The sequence below is a fragment of the Electrophorus electricus genome, chromosome 25 (genome assembly GCF_041902795.1).
Source record: "Electrophorus electricus isolate QZ-2024a chromosome 25, ASM4190279v1, whole genome shotgun sequence".
In the NCBI taxonomy this organism is placed as follows: domain Eukaryota; kingdom Metazoa; phylum Chordata; class Actinopteri; order Gymnotiformes; family Gymnotidae; genus Electrophorus; species Electrophorus electricus.
This window is the reverse complement of record NC_137521.1, coordinates 13,582,985-13,604,187: the sequence shown is the minus strand read 5'-3', so window position 1 is coordinate 13,604,187 and position 21,203 is coordinate 13,582,985. Positions and strand designations below refer to the sequence as shown.

At 44.4% G+C, this 21,203-nt stretch overlaps 2 protein-coding genes and 1 long non-coding RNA gene across 4 annotated transcripts; 1 reads left to right on the top strand and 2 right to left on the bottom strand.

The window, feature by feature from the left end:
• The first annotated feature begins 1,080 nt into the window (after window positions 1-1,080).
• On the top strand, window positions 1,081-8,957 carry LOC145653747 (uncharacterized). Of its 2 annotated transcripts, XR_014119936.1 has the most exons (4): window positions 1,081-1,370; window positions 1,475-1,635; window positions 6,935-7,117; window positions 8,583-8,957. It is a non-coding gene; the product is annotated as an uncharacterized LOC145653747 (long non-coding RNA). The 2 variants fall into 2 exon arrangements; XR_014119937.1 differs by lacking the exons at window positions 1,081-1,370; window positions 1,475-1,635 and adding an exon at window positions 2,441-2,677.
• Window positions 8,958-9,453: 496 nt separating this feature from the next.
• foxd2 (forkhead box D2) lies at window positions 9,454-11,770 on the bottom strand. Its single transcript, XM_027024344.2, has one exon. It carries the CDS (start codon window positions 11,284-11,286, stop codon window positions 10,201-10,203), a length of 1,086 nt encoding a protein of 361 aa, XP_026880145.1. The 5' UTR covers window positions 11,287-11,770; the 3' UTR covers window positions 9,454-10,200.
• A 3,785-nt stretch (window positions 11,771-15,555) lies between these two features.
• Window positions 15,556-18,168, bottom strand: foxe3 (forkhead box E3). Its single transcript, XM_027024364.3, has one exon. It carries the CDS (start codon window positions 17,209-17,211, stop codon window positions 15,967-15,969), a length of 1,245 nt encoding a protein of 414 aa, XP_026880165.1. The 5' UTR covers window positions 17,212-18,168; the 3' UTR covers window positions 15,556-15,966.
• Window positions 18,169-21,203: the final 3,035 nt, after the last annotated feature.

Sequence of the window (21,203 nt, the reverse complement as noted above, 5' to 3'; positions counted from 1 at the left end):
CGCCCTCCATGCACCCAGATGCCCCTCTGTTCTGCCCTGCTCTCTGCAATCTCGGGCCACTTCAGCTACTCTGCAGCTTCTCGGCGCCCCAGGCTGGCCATTGTTTCTGGTCAGCTTTTATTTCTTTATCCCTAACATTTTAAATAAGGCGCTTTGGAGAGGACACATCATCTTTTCCGTGCTTTTCAGACCTCCTCACTTTGAACCTGGGAGCTGAAAACCACAACCCACTTCAGAACCTTTAGCCCTCCGTGACACGCACACACACACACACACACACACACACACAAACACACACACACAAAGACTTTTTTTCCTCCATGACATGGTGCTTCTAGGCTGAAAACAGTCTTGGGAAAGGTTCACCAAGTGCAGCACAATGAGCTGAAGGGGCGTGGACTTCCACATGCTCAGGGTTCTTCTGAAGGATTAGCACAGACGAAAACCACTACAGTGGCCTGAGCACCGGAGATCTTCTCACTCCACACCCACACCACAAGCGAAGGTTCACCTTCTATGCTTTTAAATTAGAAACAGAAGAAAGGGGAGGAGGAGAATTAGTCATCCACAGCCTTAAAGAGATCAATTTGCTTACCGTAAAAGGGCTTAAAAAAAATGAATGAATGAATTATTAGCCTAAATCCCAGGTCATCTCAGGTCTAGATGGTTACACTCATGCAGCCCATGGGGCTTTGAGATCAGCACAACTGGCATGTGGAAATGTGCAATCAGCCAAGATTAAAGTGTGGGCCCAAGCTGCAAGGGATCATGGGTACATGACCATCATTAGTGCCCCCACACAGCAGATCTGAAGAGTTTATTTAGAATCCACACCCTGCTGCCCACGTGCCCATGTGACCGTGATTTCCAAGGCAAAGATCCGTCTTGGGCCATCACATGCAGTAAACTTGATACCCAGACAATTTAAGAGTGTCACCACGATGGAGGCGTTGTTTCCCACTTTTAAAAAAAGGTATGCGTGCTGTGGACATCCCTCCGCCCCCACCTACAAATCTGAGATGTAATGTAGAGTACAGCTTCTGAACTCCTTTGTACAAACAACACAGCAAACACTTTGTGTGCCCCCACCAAACACCACTCAGATGCCCCCCAGGAGAGGGAGAAGATGGAAGATGAGAGAGGACTGGAAGGTTCCTGATCAACAGAGGAACTGGACTATTGTCAACATCCTGTTAAATATTTTGTCTTTATCGATATCATAGTTCCTCCATGGCTTTAATAATAGGCCTTGAAAAGGAATTAAAGCTCAGAGTTGCAATCTGAAGGACTTAATATAAAGTGCTTTTAAAGGTTAGGAGTTTTGGATTCTGTTCTTTCAAGAAGTGGAACAATTAGACCCTCTAAAAAAAGTAATACATTTTGACCTCTTTTATAAAGTCATTTTCCTCCAGCACAGTTTGGTGGCCTGTTCTGGTTGTTGTAGATCTGGTTCTTTTGTGATGTGTCGACACAGCTCACCGCGGCTGGACACAGACCTGCAGAGTTGGGGCCAAGCGGAGCCAGGCTGAGGACTCCCGTCCCAAAGGACTTGGGTCCCCTCTCCCACCGCTTCAGAAGTTCAGAGTTGATCCATGTCAACAGCTCAGCCCGGTCCAGACCATTTCTAGAGCTAAGGTTTGGTGAACCTCTTTACTGAGTGAAGGCCATATGTAAGCTCAGCTCTTACTGCTACTTATCATATTGCAATGGGTAAAGGTGCCACAAAGCCAGATTATATAGTATTGGTTTCCTAATGAGTGCCTCACACACACACACACACACACACACACACACACACACACACACACACACATACATACACACACACACACTCTCTCTCCCTCTCTCACTTGGTTGTCCTATATAGAGCAGTAGAGACTGGTTCTCGAGTGCCGTGCAATATTAAGGGTCTCGAGGCGTCTCGTGAGACTCAGTCTATTGTGCCCGTATCCGAGCCGATCCGTGCGGGCTCTCCGCTGCGCGCTCGCGGGGTCACTTTGAGACATCCCTGAGAAGATGGAGAGGCTTCGGTCTCGCATTCTTCATCCGCCGACACTTCACTGGAGAGCGCGCCCTCTCGGTCTCTGTGTCCCTCCCCGACTGTTGTTTTACTGCTTTCGGTGGCCTGTATAAACGCTATGAACTCGCTTGAGCGGCTTACTTTCTTATAAAACGAGATTGCACTTTGTCGAAACGTGTTGGCTGTTTATTTTATAAATCTACTGATTAATTAGAACACGAATTCAAACAAGATATTCAAAATATTATTTTGTTTATTGAATCATTATTCATTATTGTAAACTATGCAGCTCCACAACCTTGACAAAGAAGGTTAAAGATATTTTTTAGAAGTAAGATAAGTTTACCAACGGCTGATCGAATGCCTTCATAACACAGACTGCAGGAGTCTGTTGCTGCGCGTGTTTCAGTCCCTGTGTGCTCGTGCTTGTGTATCAGTGGGTGTCCCCCGGAGCTCGTGCTCAGTCAGATCCGAGTTGGTGGCGCGGACCGGGAGCGTGAGAGGAGGCAGCAGAGGCGGCAGAGAGACAGGACCGTTAGTGGGAGACATACACGGAGACACTGGCTGGCTGTTTGATGGCTATTACAGCTGAACAAACAAAAACACCCCGAAACACTACAAACCTGGGAGTTGGAAAATGCGCGGGGCTGCTGTGAGGTCAGATTCCTAAGCGTATCTAATTCAATTTAACAAACTGTAAGAAAACATGCGGAGTCGCCCGTTACATACACAGCCATCAATAAACTAGACATCGGAGCTATATTTGGTTCATTTTAAGTCACTTCACCGTGATTAGCGGGATTATGGTACCAAACTGAAAAGTCCAAATAATAAATTTGTGGAACCTAAATATTTAGATTTGTTCGATTCGCTTTTTATTTAGACATGCAAGGCTCCCCGAGGTGTGCGCGGTAGTGCCTGTAGCCAGGACAGCCCTGCGCATGCGGCTGGTCTGGTGAACTCTGCTAAAGACATCAGTGCTGCGCTCGAGCCTCACGGACAGCGCTCACTTCTCTAAATAAACATTAGTCTTAAAAAGTTTGGCCTCGCGACCTCCCTCTGATCGCGTTTCACTGTGGATGCTAAGCTGCGTTTTTATCGCGGGACTTTCCCGTTCTTTCCGAAAACAAACCTCGGTTTGCAAAGATATGAGATGTCTGCTTTGATGGAGTCTCTCTTTCACCTGGCTCTGGGACCGACATGTCTGTATTGTCCTTTTTGTGGAAAGCACAACCGTTAAATCTGCCACGGGAATTAAATTGTAATTTCAGGATGAAAGGGTATGCATACTTCCCCCTGAAAACGTCCTAGATTCGGCCCGAAAACCACAAGATCATTAGCCTTTTGTGTTTAGAAAGAGTTCAGAATATTTTACTTCTTTGCTCGTATGTGACGCCTGAGCACCCAGGACAGCTACGTGTGAACCCAGCGGACCGTTACTGGCTCCCACAGCCGCTAATATGAAAATCACTACCGGACCCTGATTAGAAAATGACGTTCGAGTAAGTTCAGGGCTCCTTAAATGTTCCTATAGCCTATTAAATGAAAATAAACACGTCTCAGCCACGCACTTGTAAAGACGGAAGGATATTACATGAGAGGTTGACATGGGTTATAACGGAGACTTATAGCTACATGGTTGATGTAATGCGGACCAAATGGTCCCAACAACAAAACGCAGTGAGAAATACAATTATTTCTGAACCCAGTTGGAGGCTAGACTTTTACGGTTATATCTGCAAGCGTTCCCGTCGAAATTCCTACGGGTTTTTTTCTTGTGCGCGCGCACACTTTAGTGTCCCCGGGGCCATGTGGTGATATCCTGCCCGGATAAGCGAAGTGTGTTTGTGGGCAAGTAGCAGCTGCCCCTCTCTGTCACACCACCAGTTTGCGGGTCACAAGTTAAACCCCCGGCCTCTCATAAAGCTCACCCAGAAGCGTCCCCAGGCGCGTATCCAATTCAGCAACACACCCGCGACACGTCGGAGGAGGGCTGTCCCGCTATTGTGTGACGAATCGAGAAGACGCCCGGGTGGATAGGGTGGGTAGGTTGTCATGGAGATTGTATTTACACGAACGGACCGTTCATCTCTTCATTTGGAGAGGTTATTTTTGAGAGAATAAAAGTTTAAGTGCTTAATTGACGGACCTGCGAGCTTTTTGGGGTTGTTTTCCTACAGTCGCTCAGTGGTGTCTCTGTCCATGTCCGTGGAGATATCCATGTTTCTCTCCGTGTGGAGCGAGAGTGCAACAGCAGGTGTCCGTCAGCGCGTCTGACCGTGTCAAAGTAGATGAGGCGAGCACTTCCAAAGTTAATATTTTGTTTCCAGAGAAGAGGGGCGTGCTGTATCTTCGCTTTATTTACACATTCTAAATTAATTAACCAGAGGGATTCTTCTGCGCGCTGGAAAAACACGGTGGGAGCGGCGCAGGGTTGTGGAGGGAGCGCCTAATTTATGGTGCCGTACATCTCTGCTCTCGACCGGCGTGTCAGGGGACCCAGCCGCCCGCATTCCAACACAATGAGGGCGAAGCTTCCAGTCGTCTCTTTATTTCGCCACGTTAAATGAGTGTATAAGTAAGAGGAGTTAGCCTGTTTAACAAAGAATTATATCCACGAGTTGTGGACAACGGTCATCGTACATACGTTCTACGGCCAAACCCGCAGAAACAGGACTTCAAATGTAACAAACAGCTTCTGAGATATGATCTTATCACGAGATGACGAGATGAAAAACACACCTAAAACAGCAGATACTCGGTTTATTCTTGCAAAAAAATACCTTCGCATCATCACAGCCGGCATATGGAGACTGACAACCAGATGGAGCGTGCTGTCGCGTGCAGTGTAACGCACTGCAGTGTAGCTGCGGTTCGTTTTTGCGGCAGGTGTCTCGGTTTGTGTGATAAGATATGCGATATCCTCATCCCTGCGTCATTTTCTAATGATGCGTGTTTTTCCTGAGTCAAACCGGCTTGGCTACTGCTTCTGGGCAGGCTACAGATCCACGAGGCTTCTATTACTACTAAGACAACTGCTGCTGCTACTAATACTGATACTACTAGTATTACTACTACTAATTCAAATTAAGAATTAAAAATCAACATTGAGTGGAATGTATAGTAGTCGATCGCAAGCGCACATAATGTGCTCAAATTTACCAAGAGGCAGCATTCACTGTTTGAAAAGTGTCAGATGAACAGTGTTAACTATCAGGACAGAAATATGCAGCAGGCCTGATGAGGACACAAAACATTCTTTGTTCCTTTCGTTCAGAGAGCGCGTCTGTCTCTTGGTGACTCAAAACTGATAGCAAACAGCTCATTAATATCGAAAGGAAACATATCAAATGCATAATAATAATAATAATAATAATAATAATAATAATAATAATAATCAATCATCATAATAATAATCATCATAATAATAATCATAATAATGGACATTTGATTAAATAATATTACTACAGCTACTATAATAACAACAGCTAATAATACTACTATTAATAATAATAATACTAATAACAATACTACTAATAATAACACTGGCAGTAGTGGTAGCTAAGGAGCAGTAATAGTAGTGGGAGTAGTAGTAATATTAATTAAATATGAAATAAATTATTGTATAAGATAAACATTTTTATCTTTAATTAAACGGTGAAACAAAAAATTGATTTGTTTATTTTTACCTGACCTCTTTGGTTTATTCAACTTCTAAAACGTATCCAGCATGAAACCTATACATTACAATCATACTTGTTAATTCAGTGCTGCTATTTGTTTGGAATAAAATATCAAGGGTCCGTTGTGCATGCGCTGTAATTTAATAGTGGTTAATACTTATGAATTGATGAGTTGTTTACGCCAAAGAGATCGCGGTTTAAAAAATAAAAGGTTGCAACAAAGTTACCGGACTGTAAGTGTTACATCGAGCTGAAATATTGTGCGATTTTTCTTCTCAAGAGTAAAACCGAAACAAGCCAGGCACTGCCGATACTTACATCTCAAGATGCATGCAAGCGTCAAGCCCTCTTAGTATACGCAAATTAATGAATTTAGCGCCTTCATCGCGGGCGAACTCGGGTGGCACCACAGCGCCTGCGCCAAAATCACATCCGGAGGAGGCCAAATAAACACTTAAAACACGGAACATTCATAAACCGGAGCACGTAATCAAAAAATACTGAGGAGACGAACACTGTAGGAAAAGTAGGCTCCGCGGTCATTGTGTGTGGAAATAAAACCCGTGTTTTAACCTGATAATCCACTATGCAAGAGAGAGAAGCAACTAAACCGAAATTATAAAGGCATTGCTTCTACAATGCATGCGTGTTCTTTAAGAAACATTTGTTTTCACATGACAGCGACTGATGAGATAAGTAGAGAGACGCAACGGTGTGCATGCTGAACCGTGGATGGACCACCCATGATGCGTGCCTAACTAACTCGCCGCATGGGAAAAATGAAAGCGGAAAGACTGGGTAATTAAACGGACTTAGGGCTGTTAGCCTTTGCCATGTAACCCATGATTTACAATATCGATTCGATTAGAAGGGAGTGTGCGATTTTTGGAAAAAGAAACAATCCAAGATTCCCGAGCCCTAAATGTCGAGAGAGAGAGAGAGAGAGAGAGAGAGAGAGAGAGAGAGAGAGAGAGAGAGAGAGAGAGAGAGAGAGAGAGAGAGAGAGGGAAGGAAGGAATAGCTCCGATCGCCAAACTCCCATCCCCCCTTTGACGATATATCCGTTTAGGTGTAAAATCGAATCAGTAGCTACTACGGCAACACGAGAGGGACTTGAGAGCGAATAAGAGTGAATTGTTTATAAATGGATTTTAAAGTCATCACACTTTTAAAAGTGTTTGGTTAAAAACAACCTAACATATAACACCAAGTTTTTGTTTGTTTTTAACAGGAACCTGCGGGACACTGCTGCGCTCCCGCAGGTTGCGACCCATCACCAGACCAGGCCGAAATATAAGATCTGTCTGAAATAACAGCTGTAGCCTGTGTTGTTCGTGAGGATCATAAGTACGCCGTTGTGTGGTTCTGTGCTAACCTCCCCGCCAACATCGCCTCTCTCCCGCCTATGCAGCTGGTACGCTCTTTATGACCGTGCGTCTCTCGTGCGTCTCTGCACGCACGTGTGCGCCACCGATGCAGACGACTTCTGAAGTGTGGATTGCTGGATTAAAACATTAATTTAAAGGACATTTCATACATTAATAATAATAATAATAATAATGTTTTGGGAATGTAATAATACATATTAGTAGAATATGGGATGTGTTGGTAATAGTCACAAAAACAACATTTAAGGAAAAGAGTCACCTTTTAATCACAAATCGTTCTTACCCTCTTTTGTAGACGTAGGGGAAGTAAGATTTACAAACGATGTGCGGCGACGTTTCTGGTTCCGCTTCCATTCAAACCACACATCTTGGCAATAGTAGCATAAATATAATAATAATAATAATAATAATAATAATAATTATTATTATTATTATTATTGTTATTATTATTATTATTATTATTATTATTATAAAGGCAAACATATAAGTCAATTACATATAGGGAGCTAAATATTTCAGAATTACAAAATTAACTCTGCCTTGAAAATCTCTGCTGATTTGTCTGAATTATTTGTTTAAACTATGTTTTGAGTTGTTCGGCATTGGGAATATTTATTTCATAATGTTAATTTAGGTTTATAAGATAAGAAAACACATTACCTTTTGAATCACCTACCAGCACGTTTTGCGTTCGCTTCAGTGGCTACGCGCGGTTAAAGAGTAGCAGAGAAAGCAGGGAGTCAGTCCAGCCACCTTTTACTTGTAATAATAAAATGTGAAAAACACCCCGCGGAGAAATTTGACCATTTGCGCGCAGACTACGCAGCTTCACGCGGCCCGACCGTGTGCTTGGTCGAGTCTGAAATAGATTCGCGGTTCTGTTTTTTGCACTAAGATGAGTTCCCGCGGCCTCTTTTGTACATGTCCTGAAACACAACACAAGCGAGAAGAAAGCGGACGGCCGAGAGTCTTTTAAGAAGATCGCTTTTCAGAAGCAAATGTGTGTGGCTTGTCTCGCTGGGGACCTCTCGCTGGGCGCCCATTGAGGCCCAAGAGACAAAGTCTTCAGCAACATCATCAGCAAACGGGCAAAAAGCCGCATTATCGCGGATTAGATGCCAGATTTAAAAAAAAAAATGCTACTACAAATTAGCAACGGATCCCCGAGAGATCGTGGGTAGCCATGTAGAACCCTCACATTCAATTACAGGCTTTCAAAAGCCTGATGCTGCCTTTCATTTAGGTCTTTGTCATTTGCCAGAATCTACTCAATTATCATGGCTCCGAATGCCACACAAGCGCAGTCACATGGTCAGATGTTGTGGTCAGCGCTCTATCAACTCCGGCCTTTCTATTTATTTCAGGACAGGTGTTTACATGTTGGCCCTAATAAAACATTTTCAATATTAGGCCTACTGATATTTTATGGGTTAAAATTGGAATGGCCTAAGTAGATTTAAAGCGCTGAATTTTTGTAAATATTTGTTCTAGATATTTCCTCCTAATGGTGGTGTTCAGACGAGTGAGGTACGACATTTAGAAGAAAACCGGGAATAAAGCAGAATACAGTTTGGGAAGCCCAATAAGCGACCAGCCCTGAAGCCCAGGGACCGAATAAACATAAAAGCCTTTGCGGAAAAAGGTTTTGTTTAATTTGAGATGTCAGCGTCTCTGCGTATTTATTACTACAGGTTATTAAAACCAGTTAAAGCAACTCAAATGACTCAAATAGAGGAACTGTTTCACTTCATCCCTTTGCCTGGGATTAAATTTAGATTAAAAAAACAACAGGTCTGCAGCATGTTAACTCTTAAGAGTGTTCATTTGTGTCCTACTGAACTAAAATAAACATGCACATTTTCTCTGCATGGTGATTTATATTTGTATAGAACGATTCAAAATGCGAAAATAAGACAACATTAAATTGCACTGTGTCACGAAAGAACCTCCTGAAGTGTCTTGGTCTCATAGAGGCTGCGAGCTTGTGTCATATAGTTTTATTATTTCAGCAAATTCAGCACGGGGCTTGACCACAGGAAGGTACCCTTTCGGCACTGCGAATGAGGAAAGGTCCTCATTCTCACTTTACCTTTACATTTACGGTATTTAACAGACGCTCTTAATACGAGCGACTTTAGCTGTCTAATCAGAAAAAAATTATTTATGAGGCAGGATTGGTTAGAGTTCAAAAATAACCTTAACTGAGATTTTAACCGCAACGGAAAGCACAGTGACCACAAACCTCTATGAGACTCCGTCCCGACCGTTACACTGTGGAAGCCAGTGAGGTGGTCTAGTCTAACTTAGTCTTTTTATGCTCCTAGATAATACCAAAAGACATTTAAAAAGTTAGCGAAACATATTTAAAATTCACAAAACATTTATTTTCTTGTCATTACAACAAAATGACCTATGGACATCACGTCTTTTATCCGTCTTTACACATAACATTCTCTTCACAGATTATTTTCAATGTAATAAGAGCGTATGCACAAACAGTCAAACAGAATGAGAGGTAATGCGATTTACATCAACGCCACATAATCGTCTAGTGACAAAAATAAAATAAAGTTAACTATGAATTCACCGACACACGACTGATCGGACATCGAGGGGCAGTGGAGCACGGGTTCGGTGATTGTTTACAACCCCATTGCCCGCGGCAATGTGCTTTCAAAAAAAGTAAACCTGAGTTTTTGGGCTCGCTATTAACAGTGCTTTTCACAAACTCACAAAATATATGAACAATAAAATAGCAATAACAATCTTCATTTAAGCCCACCGACAGGAAAATCCGATCACAATGAGTAAAATGAATCGACAGTTTCTACTTCAAACATCTGGATTCAGGCAGAGGCCCACCGGCAAAAAGTGAAATCTTAACCTCGTGGTACTTTTTAAATGATCGTAATTTCTTCCTTAGTGATGTTTCTTAGTATAGTACATATTTACAGTTCATAAATATAACCCAATAATAACGTTTTTAAACCCCCAGATTTCCATAAAACATAAACCGGTGAGAATTGTTTTAGCCCCACAAAAACGTGTCCTACCTTAGCAAATGACCGAACCAGAGAACAAACTCACGCGCTTTCGTTTCGTTGCCGTTCTAGAAATGACAGTTGTTAAGACTCGTTTTACCGGAGAGGCTATGAACACCAGCCGGGACCCCTGCTTCCTGGGAGGATGAAGCAAGTGAAGGGGTCAGCATGGCTAAAATCTGAGCCTGCCCCGGCGGCTGTGAGGCGTAGGTCGGGGCCGGGGAACTAGCCGCACCGATAATGTTGTCTATGGAGAAAGAGGGCCGAGTCGGTGCGCCTGCGTCCGTTTTGTGTGACGCCAGTCCAGGCAGCGTAGGACTGAGCTGTGGGTAGAACGGCTTCCGCAAATCAGCCCCTAAGAGCGACGGTAAAGCGTGCGGCGTGGAGAAGATCGACGCGGGAGAGGGAAGGGCACAGGGCGAGCTCTGGAAGGAGAAAGTTCCTCCCGGGTGGTGCGCGTGATACGGGTGATGTGCGTGGAAGTTTTGTAGCTGGAGCCCGTAGTTGTAGCCGTACGGACTATAGCACAATCCGGGCAGGAATCCTCCGGTTTCCCTGAGAATTTCGTTGTTTTGATGTCTCTTGAAACGTTTCCTCCTGCGTAGAAAACTCCCGTTGTCGAACATGTCAGCCGACTCGGGGTCTAGGGTCCAGTAATTGCCTTTTCCCGGGTTGCCAGGTTCACGGGGGATTTTGACAAAACAGTCATTCAAAGACAGATTGTGACGAATTGAGTTCTGCCAGGCAGGAAATTTCTCCCGGTAATACGGAAACCTGTTGCTGATAAACTCGCAGATCTCGCTAAGCGTCAAACGCTTCTTTGGACTCTGCAAAATAGCCATAGTGATCAGGGCAATGTACGAATACGGAGGCTTGACGAGAGCGTTTTTACCCGGCTTGTCTCCGGTCAGTGCTCCGGCCGCTGCTTCGCCCTCGGCTCCACCGCGCGCACCCGGGCACTCCAAACCGCTGTGACCCGGAGAGCTTGCACGTTCCCTCGCATTCTGGGGCAGATTGTCGTCGGAGTCATTGTCCAAGTGGAAAGTGTGATGGTGAAGGTATTTCCCTTCCTTCACGATGTCCCCCCCGACCACGTCGATGTCCACGTCGTCGGACAGCGCGGAGCTGTCTGACATGTCCGTCCCCAGAGTCATCCTTGGATAGTCTTTTTGTCTTCCTCTCTCGCGTTCCGTGTCCAGTATCGTGCAGCTCAACCCGCGCGCCGGGACCGTTCAGTGAGCGAGCTCAGTAGTCCGACCAGACTGCCCGTGTGTCAGGGGCCAGGGCTGCCTGCTTTTCTCTTTCTTCTGCTGCATAGAAATCACTTCACGCCACACGACAGCAAAGCCAGGAAACAATCGCAGCACGCTTGCATAACTGACGCGAATCCTCCACACTTCTGAGCACGTGAAACGCAACGCTCGCGTGAACCAATCAATCGCCTGTTTTCGGAGGACCATTTAATGTCCTCCTGACGCGTACACGTTTGCCCGAATTCTGCCGCCACTACAAGTAGGCATCCGCAAATCAGTTCACACAGGAGTGTTTCGGTTTGTTTCTCTCGAGGATTTGTTACTGAGCGCGGACGCTGCACAGTGCCCCGAATGAGCGTCGCAGTATACCCCCTCGCGCCTCTCAAAAACTATTTATCCAACAGCCCAGATCACATGACCACCGTGTCAGTAAGCAGGAACTACGGAAAGTTTGGAGCAGTGAGAGATGAGAGGGGGGCGGAGGTGGCGGTGTGGGCACTTTGACCTCCTGACTGGCAAAAGTTATGTCCTCTCACACTGAGAGTGTTCCGAACATCCGAAATAGTTGAGCGGTTGAAAAATAGAAGCACAATTAATGTAATATTAAATATAAGTCTGAAGATTGATTAGCTATTTCAAATAGGTAGGGTATATGTTAACATGTTTCAACAGCTCATTTCTATCTATCTATCTATCTATCTATCTATCTATCTATCTATCTATCTATCTATCTATCTATCTATCTATCTATGAAGATAGATAGATAGATAGATAGATAGATAGATAGATAGATAGATAGATAGATAGATAGATAGATAGATAGATAGATAGATAGATAGATAGCCAGTTATTTTATAGATGGAGTAATAATTGCTGCTGGCTACAATAATACGTTTTTATCTTAAAAATGAAAAGAAACGGATAAGCATTATTCATACCTAGGGCGATAATATTTATTAAATGTGAGTGCGGGTGGTGATGAGGTGTTAATCTAAAAAGCCATACGTCATTCATTGATAAATGACGCATTCATGAAATGATTAAAATATCAGTGACTTAAATTAGCGATTGGAAGTTATAACTTAGAACAACCATATTCATGAAACATAAAACATAAAAGGTAAATATAAAAGTAGAAAAAAACCAAAAATAATCACAAAGCCAAATGTCTTAAATCCTGCACTGGTTTTTGTGATTGCTTGTATTCTTGAGTGTTTGATATAATTTATTTTATGGTCGTGCGTTAAGAATTGTTTTATATAACCAGACTTATGGGTTTATTTACACACATACATTTCTAGAACGTATATTGCATATATTTACTTTTCTTAATATTATCAATGAATTTCCTTACTTTCATTAAAAATATATATCAAATAATCAAATACCTTTTTGTAGGCTAATAATACAATTGCAATTATGAGATAGTGCCTATATAGAAACAGTGAAATAACGCATCGAGGATGTGTAGCTAATGTATATTTTCTTTCAGAAAACTAATCAGACGAAATCGCGACTACCCGGGAAACGTCTGTTTACGCGCGAGCACATGCCACGTACAGAGCGTTCCTGCGGTCATTAATTCCCAAATAACTTCTCACGGGTTTTATGTTTTCCTTAACAAGAATTCTAAACACTATCCATCAGGATCAGCAGTAGCTGTCATACGTTCCTCAACACATGCACGAGCAGTCGCACACGTATTCCACAACCTGCTCCCAGTTCGTCTTAGGCCAAAGCTGCATGACACGGCACGAGGCATGGGAATCATCGGCGACCGCGTGCACCGACGGTCCTCGCGTTCTCTCCAATCAGGCAGGCCGCTGCAGAGTCGTTTGTCTCAGATTCAGATTGAGATTTTCACTAAATCGCTAAGCACTCTATATCACGTTCAGTCTTGTGCGTAGCACAGGCCTAATTTCTTTGGTTTGCTATCCAGATTTTCTTTGTCCCATTCAGTTGTTTCGCTAAGCCACGTGACGCTGTGATTTTTGGAACAGAGACCAAATTTAAATGTTCGAATATATTAAAATAGAAGGGCGGCATTTTGTTCAGTCGAGGAGAAAGTAAAAGTTGAAACTATGACCATACGCATTTTTATGATAAAAATTATAACAGTGTTTACATCGATATGTCTCATAATTATCTATAACAGAAATAGACGGGCGGACCCGCTCGCGCCTTAACGCATGTGTGCGCGTGCAGTCCTACTGGGCCATGCTATCACTATTCCTAGGCCGCTTTTTTGCCTTATATACAAACACGAGATAATATTCATATTGTACAACTTTGTGGCGTGGACGTCTGTTCACAGACAGGATGGTCTAACTGCATATGTCCAACAACTGCATATGTCCAACATCTCAAAAAGCACACGATAATCGTCAGTCCACGTGTCCTAAACGTGTCTGTGCTAGCTTTTTATTTTTAACGGATTCCCAATTGCTGCTTCCGACGATGAGGTGCCAATTAGGCTAAGGAACACAAACAAAGCCGAAAAAGAGACTGTGTCTGACTTCGAGCCGGGGGTAATGCCACCGAGGGGTGTCCACAGCCGACGAACTTGGAGTTTACTGGAGTGAAAGAATTACGCACTCCGATTTAGTGTCTCATAGAATAAACTAATGACATGGAAGTTTTTGTATAGAATAGGTTACTATGTAAAACTATTATTTTCTTATGACATTACAAAATATTATCCAAAAAAAAAAAAACTTATGATCAAAATAAAGAACAAAGACGGTGTAAAGCTTTAGGGTACCGCGTGTGTCGTTTGGGACGCGATCTGAGAAGTCTGTTGATTACGTCACACGGTGTCGGGCAGGAATATAAACGCAATATGATCATCTAGAGGTGAGTTTCCTATAGCGCTGTCTCTGGCGAGAGGAGATGAACTTGAACGGTCTTGAATTGTTAGGCTTGACTGACATCTAGTGGACAGGAACCGGTGTGCGCTACGTGTGCGCTGCACCAGGAAGAACGTGACCGAAGCCATGCGAATCACTACTCATTCCACACGGTGTCGTACAGTTCTAAGGTAAAGGGCTCGCTGACAGCATTTCCCCGGTATCCTGTCTGTTGGCAGTTTGAAGGTGAGCAGGTTTCACAAAGCCAAAGTGCTTCTCTTTGTGAAGTTTTCAAAGGTCTGCAAAGAAGTTATACTGTGTATGACTATGTATGTGACGAATAAACCAAACTTGAAACTTGAATGTGCGTGTGAGAATAATGCATGAAAATAGTTGTGACAGTGAAATATGCCCATACCTCCGTGGAGCTCTACAGGTCGGCTTGTTTTAGTATAGAGAGTCCAACACAGGTTAATGCTTCCCCGCAGTAAACAGACCCACTGAACCATTAACTACTGAAGTGAAGCAGGTGTGAGAAGGAACACGACCAAACCCTTATAACGCGAAAAGACGACAAGAGAGGTCGAATCAGAAAAATAATAGCAAAATAATAATAACAGAAAATCACAGTCTAGCAAACGAAAGTTTACCGCGGGGTTTCTTACTTTTGTAAGGCAGCTACAATATGAACAACCACAGAGCATGTTGCTCTTATAACTTAATGCTCTTAAAGCTTAATGTATGGAACAGATTTATTGCTGGTAATTATGAGGTAATTATACAATCATTTTAAACACGCGGCGTTTCGCTAATAAAGTTCTTCGCCGGTGAAGTCTTTGGCCAGCGTTATGTAACACAAGTTGCGAAGGAACGGTTATCGTTACGTAAATCCTCGCATGCTTTCACGTGCAGGCCTATTATAGACCTTTTACTCAGGTGTTACGTGCACCCGACACATTCATTATTATTACAACAAAGTCCAAAGGAAACGTTACCTCAGTGTCTAATACAGTAAAATATATTGTAAACACACACCAAAACTTTCGTTAAAGATAGAACAGGATACATACAGGTAATTAATTCATTTAAATTAACTGACTATATTTAGCGGATCCTACGATTTTCATGAAAACACAAAGCAAATTAATATTAATTTTAAATTAAACAATACTGAAATATTTAATGCATTAATACAACAACTACTACTACTAGAAGTAGTAGTAGTAATAATATTGTTAATAATACTATTATTGTTGTTGTTGTTATTATTATTATTATTATTCACATCAGTGTAGTAAAACAAAAACGTGGCAAACATGTTTACCCAAAACCCGTTTATTACGTTTAACATATTTACAGCGTGTATTAAAAACGCAAGACGAAAATAAGAATAACAAGCACTCTCTCAGACTGCGTTCAAACACGCTCTCGCCCTGCTCGTGAGACCTCCGTTGATGTTGATCCAGTTTACAGGCTAGCGTGAACAGTTCTAAATATAAATTTTGATATCATGACTGAAATTATACAGGGTGAACGAACTCTGCTGGAGCACTGTACATTTCAGTGTGCGTGTTTACTCTGTTAAAAGATGTAGACGTATCGGTAAAAACATAAAGCCTCACTCACTCACTCGGCCATTCTGGCAGCTGGGCGAAACACATTCAGCCAAACGCACGTTTATATTTGAATATATCCTCATCGAGTATTCCGTTTTGTCTCCGTTTCTAAGAGAACATCATATGTACCGCTCAAGCCCAGGGGTAAAGTTCGCTTGGCGCGTGTATGAGTTGTAAGAGTTCACGGCTGGTCCCGAGAGGCCCAGCGGCTGCTCAGAGTGTTCGGCGCACGAGCCGGAACGCACCGTTGGCAACGAGATTCTATCATTCACACAAAACACCTGCGAGCTACCGGAGGAGCAGCTCGGCTGCGTTACCGAGGCCGTGTGAGGAGGGGAGGACGAGGGGGAGTACATGTAACCGGACGCCATCGAGGCGAGGGGACCGGTAGTTCGGCCCAACACGTTTGCTGCAGGATTCACGGCCTGCGTCTGGAAGGCAGTGGGGTCTGTGGCGGATACCGAGCAGGTCGTGATCATCGAGCCCGGGTCTCCGGTACCGAGACCGAGACACTGCAGATTAAGGTCTGCTTCTGGTCCGTTTGGCATGACACACTGCTGACTAATAATGTTGTCAATGCTGAACATTCTGGGCTGGACGTGAGCGACCGCTGTCGACGTATGATAGTGATTTAACACCGCTGGGTGAGCGGAGCCCGGTAGCGGAGAGCCGTAGCCCGACGTCATACCCTGGTACCCGGCCGCATATGGCTGCCGTCCGCTTGGAGCCGGCGTAAATGCGCTGGAGCTGTGCATATACCCGGGATAAGTGCTGACGTCTGTACGCTTAAACCGTTTTCTTCTCCTCAGGAAACTCCCGTTATCGAACATGTCCTCGGCGGCGGGGTCGAGCGTCCAGTAGTTGCCCTTACCCGGCCTGCCGGGCTCGCGCGGGATCTTCACGAAACAGTCGTTGAGGGTGAGGTTGTGGCGGATTGAGTTTTGCCATTTCTTTGAGTTCTCGCGGTAGAAAGGAAAGCGTTCCATGATGAACTTGTAAATGCCCCCGAGCGTCAGTTTCCTCTCCGGGGAGTTGGCGATGGCCATCGCTATCAGGGCGATGTAACTGTAAGGTGGCTTCCCTCGTTGCACGGGCCTCTTCCTCCTTCGGCTCGCGGTCTGCGACACCTCCTCCGTTTGACCCAGACAGAGCCCTTCAGGGCTGCGGCTGCTAGCGCGAGGCTCGGATTTGACCGGAACAGCGTCCCTGGTTGCTGGCTCGTGGAGCAGGGATGGAGGGACCGGTGAGTCCAGGCTCACGTGAGGAGAGATCGCCACAGGGCTGGCCACACCGCCCGGCGAGGGATGGAACTCCGCCGTCATGTTGCACCGTCCAGAGAAATAAGGAAAAATCGCCAAATTCATAAAAGTTTTCTTTTATGTTTTGTATTCGCAAACTATGTGTATATTCAACAAAGCCACGTTGGATAAGAAACTGAAAACAATAGTTGTCTGAGTGCGTGGCCTGGGAGAGCTGTTCCCTTATCCTCTCTGCTCAAAGCGTGTTTTGTGGTGTTTTACTGCCAGATGTGTGACTTTATGAGCTAGGGAGAGTGACGACACGGACTGTCCTGTGACGAAGCGCCTGGCACGGGCGCGAGCTTTCTCTTCAGTGACACGCGAGGGCCATACTACGTCCATCAGTACGGCGCGCGCATATTTCTGTAGGTGTATTTTTATACAATTTGAGTCTGTCGATAAAACTTATACTTCTTGGTGAGTAAATTTATACACATATGCAGTCCAGTTTTCCCAATAAACTACATAGCCTATATGATTATTTCTCAGGTAAAAAGTTCAATTTTATGTTTTAATGTAACAATTTTATCTGTCGTTAATAATAAGTATTGTATAGATGTTTTGGTGACAACAGATTTACTGTTATATACTTTAGCTAACTTTAAATGTTTTTCTCACTAAAAGAAAAAAAAATGGGAAGATGAATATTTTCAGAACTGCAGCTCTGTCAGAATCCTGGAATTTTAAGGCGACAAAAGTCAGAAGCAGTGAATTTATACTTGAGTATGTAAAATATATATCTCACCTGAGAGAGCACAGGCAATACACATCTCTTGTGAGTGCATGGGTGGTAAAGCCGAGTCTTCCACAGTGCTGGCGCTTACAGGATTACAGGCCGGGGGAGGGGCGAGGCTTGGGGGAGGGCCAGGGGGCGAGGTCCGACACTGGGACACCGTTGCTGACCATTTAAGTGCCAACAGGGTACCAGGACTAGGCACAGACGTCCATGAACTTTAAGTGGCATATGCTCAATCATTCAATCAATCACTCAGTTACTCAATCAACAAGCCAATCAGTAAGCAAGCAGGTCACAAATGCTCCACTGGAAAGGTTCCCTCCCTATTCTATTTATTTAGGTATTAGCAGTTGTCTATCTGGACAGTCCTGTGCAGTACTACACATTCAGAGAACAAACATCCATTAAAGGACGAAGACAACAGAGACACTGAGGTGAACAGCTACCAAAAGACGTTCCCCAGAGAGACTGTTAACCAGGTCTATAGTGTGCACAGGGAACTCTGTCCTCTGAGTAAAGAGGGAGAAAGTGGAGCAAAGGACCTGACGAGATAAATGCTTTCACAGATGATATGCTGTACCTTCCCAACAATACCAATTGTTTGACCTCTGATAATTTTTTTTAATTGTCATTCTCTCCCTTCTGCTCTCTCTCCATCTCTCCTTTTCTCTCCTCTGCTTTATCTTCAGCTGCGGATCTAGGCAAGAAACAACTTGGATACAGTTACAGAGGTTGTAAGCTACTGTGAAACCTGACTTTCAATCCACCACTTGAAAAATAATAACCTTCTAAAAACATCAGCCGAGTTGTGGAAGCTGTACAACAGAAGAGCAAGCGCTGCCCTTTTTTCTGTTCCTTAGAATGAAGACAAGAACGCTTTACCTTTATGTTTCATCCTTCATAATATCTGACACAAACAAGATTTCTTATTTAGTAAATGCTGCATGCCAGTTTCTGACACTGGTTCGAGTCATTGTTTTATAACAGGGCTACGGTGCTCTTTTTTCTGTGTTTTTGTTTATGTTGTGGTTATGGTTTGTTTTAACTGCAGTTCTATTAGCCTATATAAAACCCCGAGTCCACCTTTTGACGAACGGCACTTTTATTTACAACGAGTCGGTTTGCTTAGGCAGGAGCAGAAACAGTGAAATAAAATAGGTTATTTCAACTTTTCATGGAGCGCAGAGCAGCATCATCAAAAGCTCATTATTACCCCGGCTGGACGTTTTCTAGTAAAATATTTATTGTAGGCACGTGTGAGTTTGTAAGGGGGCTATGGAGAGAGACTGTCTGAGAGCAGGGGTCAGAGAGCCAGAATGCAGGAGGAGAGAGGAGAGAGCAGTGAGGAGAGAGCAGTGAAGAGAGAGCAGTGAGCAGTGAGGAGAGAGCAGTGAAGAGAGAGCAGTGAGGAGAGAGTAGTGAGGAGAGAGCAGTGAGGAGAGAGCAGTGAGCATTGAGGAGAAAGCAGTGAGGAGAATGGAGAGAGCAGTGAGGAGTGAGGAGAGAACAGTGAGGAGAGAGCAGTGAGGAGAGAGGAGAGAGCAGTGAGGAGTGAGGAGAGAACAGTGAGGAGAGGAGAGAGCAGTGAGGAGAAAGCAGTGAAGAGAGGAGTGAGGAGAGAGCAGTGATGAGAGGAGTGAGGAGAGGGCAGTGAGGAGAGAGCAGTGATGAGAGGAGTGAGGAGAGGGCAGTGAGGAGAGAGCAGTGAAGAGAGGAGTGAGGAGAGAGCAGTGAGGAGAAAGCAGTGAGGAGAATGGAGAGAGCAGTGAGGAGAGAGGAGAGAGCAGTGCTCAAAGTGGCTGTTAAAGTAACAGGGTTCAGATGTTTGTCTCTCACTGGTTGTTAGAAAAGAAAAGCTGCAATGACTCAAACCAGAGTCATAAGTGTAGTGGCCTCAATTATGCACTGGGTCTGAGCCTGCCTGGCAGTCCACTCATCTACCAGCACACGGAGCCTTGGTGCTGCTTCACACACACATGAAAAAACAGACACAAAAACGTACCCACCCATGCACCTCCCCCCCATACACACACAGACACACACAGCCTCCAGACGCGTTAAATCCAGGTAGCTGCTCTCGATGGACAGCTAACAGTTTCAGACAGGCGTAGGACAGGGGGCGGGGTATCAGGGTAGGATCTGCCCCATGAGCTGTCAGGTCAGGCAGGACAAACAAGGGCTACAGCCCGGAAACCCCCCCCACCACCACCACCGCCTCAGGGGCCTTTGGACTAGTGGTAATCCCTGTAACACTACCCCAACTCCCACCACTCTCAATACACACACAAATGAACTTTTCTCATCAGGACATAAGTATATAGTCTAAATATAGCATGCATCACATTATTTGTCACTGTTTTGGTATGTTTGCAGATGCATAAATACATACCTGTACTGATTTAAAAAAAGAAAGAAAATAAATATTGCTGGAAAAAAATCTAATCCACTTACTATGCAATGCCAAGACTAAAAACCAATTCCACAGGGTGGTCTGTGGTCATCTCGACTGTTTCGTCAAGCAGTCTAAAGCCGTGTTAGCCTGGTCGTTACATGTTTGTGATGGGACATGGGTGTGAAGTGAGCCATCCTGCACACGCGTGTAACCGTGCTCTGAGTGCACCGCAGTGGTCTGGTTTGACCTTCCACGTGAACATCAGCTGGTGCTCTCAGAGCCTACTACAGGTAGGCTCTGAGGTTGGCTGTAACCAGGGAAAAGAAAAGTCCTGTACTTCATGCAGCTGGATACATCGGCATGGCACGTTTCAGGGAAAGAAAGAAAGGTAAAGTGGCTAGTGAGGTTAATGGAAAGAAAGACAGCGAAAAACAGATGACAGATTGAGACAGAAAGAGAGAAGTTGCTGAGCACACATGAGATGTCCACTCATTCAGATACTGGCTCCAGGCATGAGGGTGAGAAAGAGAAGGAGATAGAGAGCGCAAGAGAGGGGGAAAGAGAGAGGGAAAGAGAGAGAGGGAAAGAGTGCGTTGCCCCCTTTCTTGCCTGAGCTCATCAGGTATGGCCCAGGGCTCCTGAAAGCGTGGGGATTAGCAGATAGTGTGGGTCTGGCTCAGACAGCTCAGCCTGCCTCTCTCCTACTCCACGCCACACTGCTTTAATAAAGCACTCCAGTACGGTTCCCACACACACACACGCACACCATAACCATTTACCAGAATTCTCTCACAACTCACACACAAACTTAACAGAACACTCTTATAAGCACATGCACATTGAATTCTTACACACCCACCCACCCCCATACCCCCCAAAACACACACACACACACACACACACACACACACACAAAGATTCTGGGTGAGT

Coding starts and splice junctions, on each gene's coding strand:
- foxd2 (XM_027024344.2), bottom strand. CDS start 11,286: ATGACTCTGGGGACGGACATGTCAGACAGCTCCGCGCTGTCCGACGAC.
- foxe3 (XM_027024364.3), bottom strand. CDS start 17,211: ATGAATTTGGCGATTTTTCCTTATTTCTCTGGACGGTGCAACATGACG.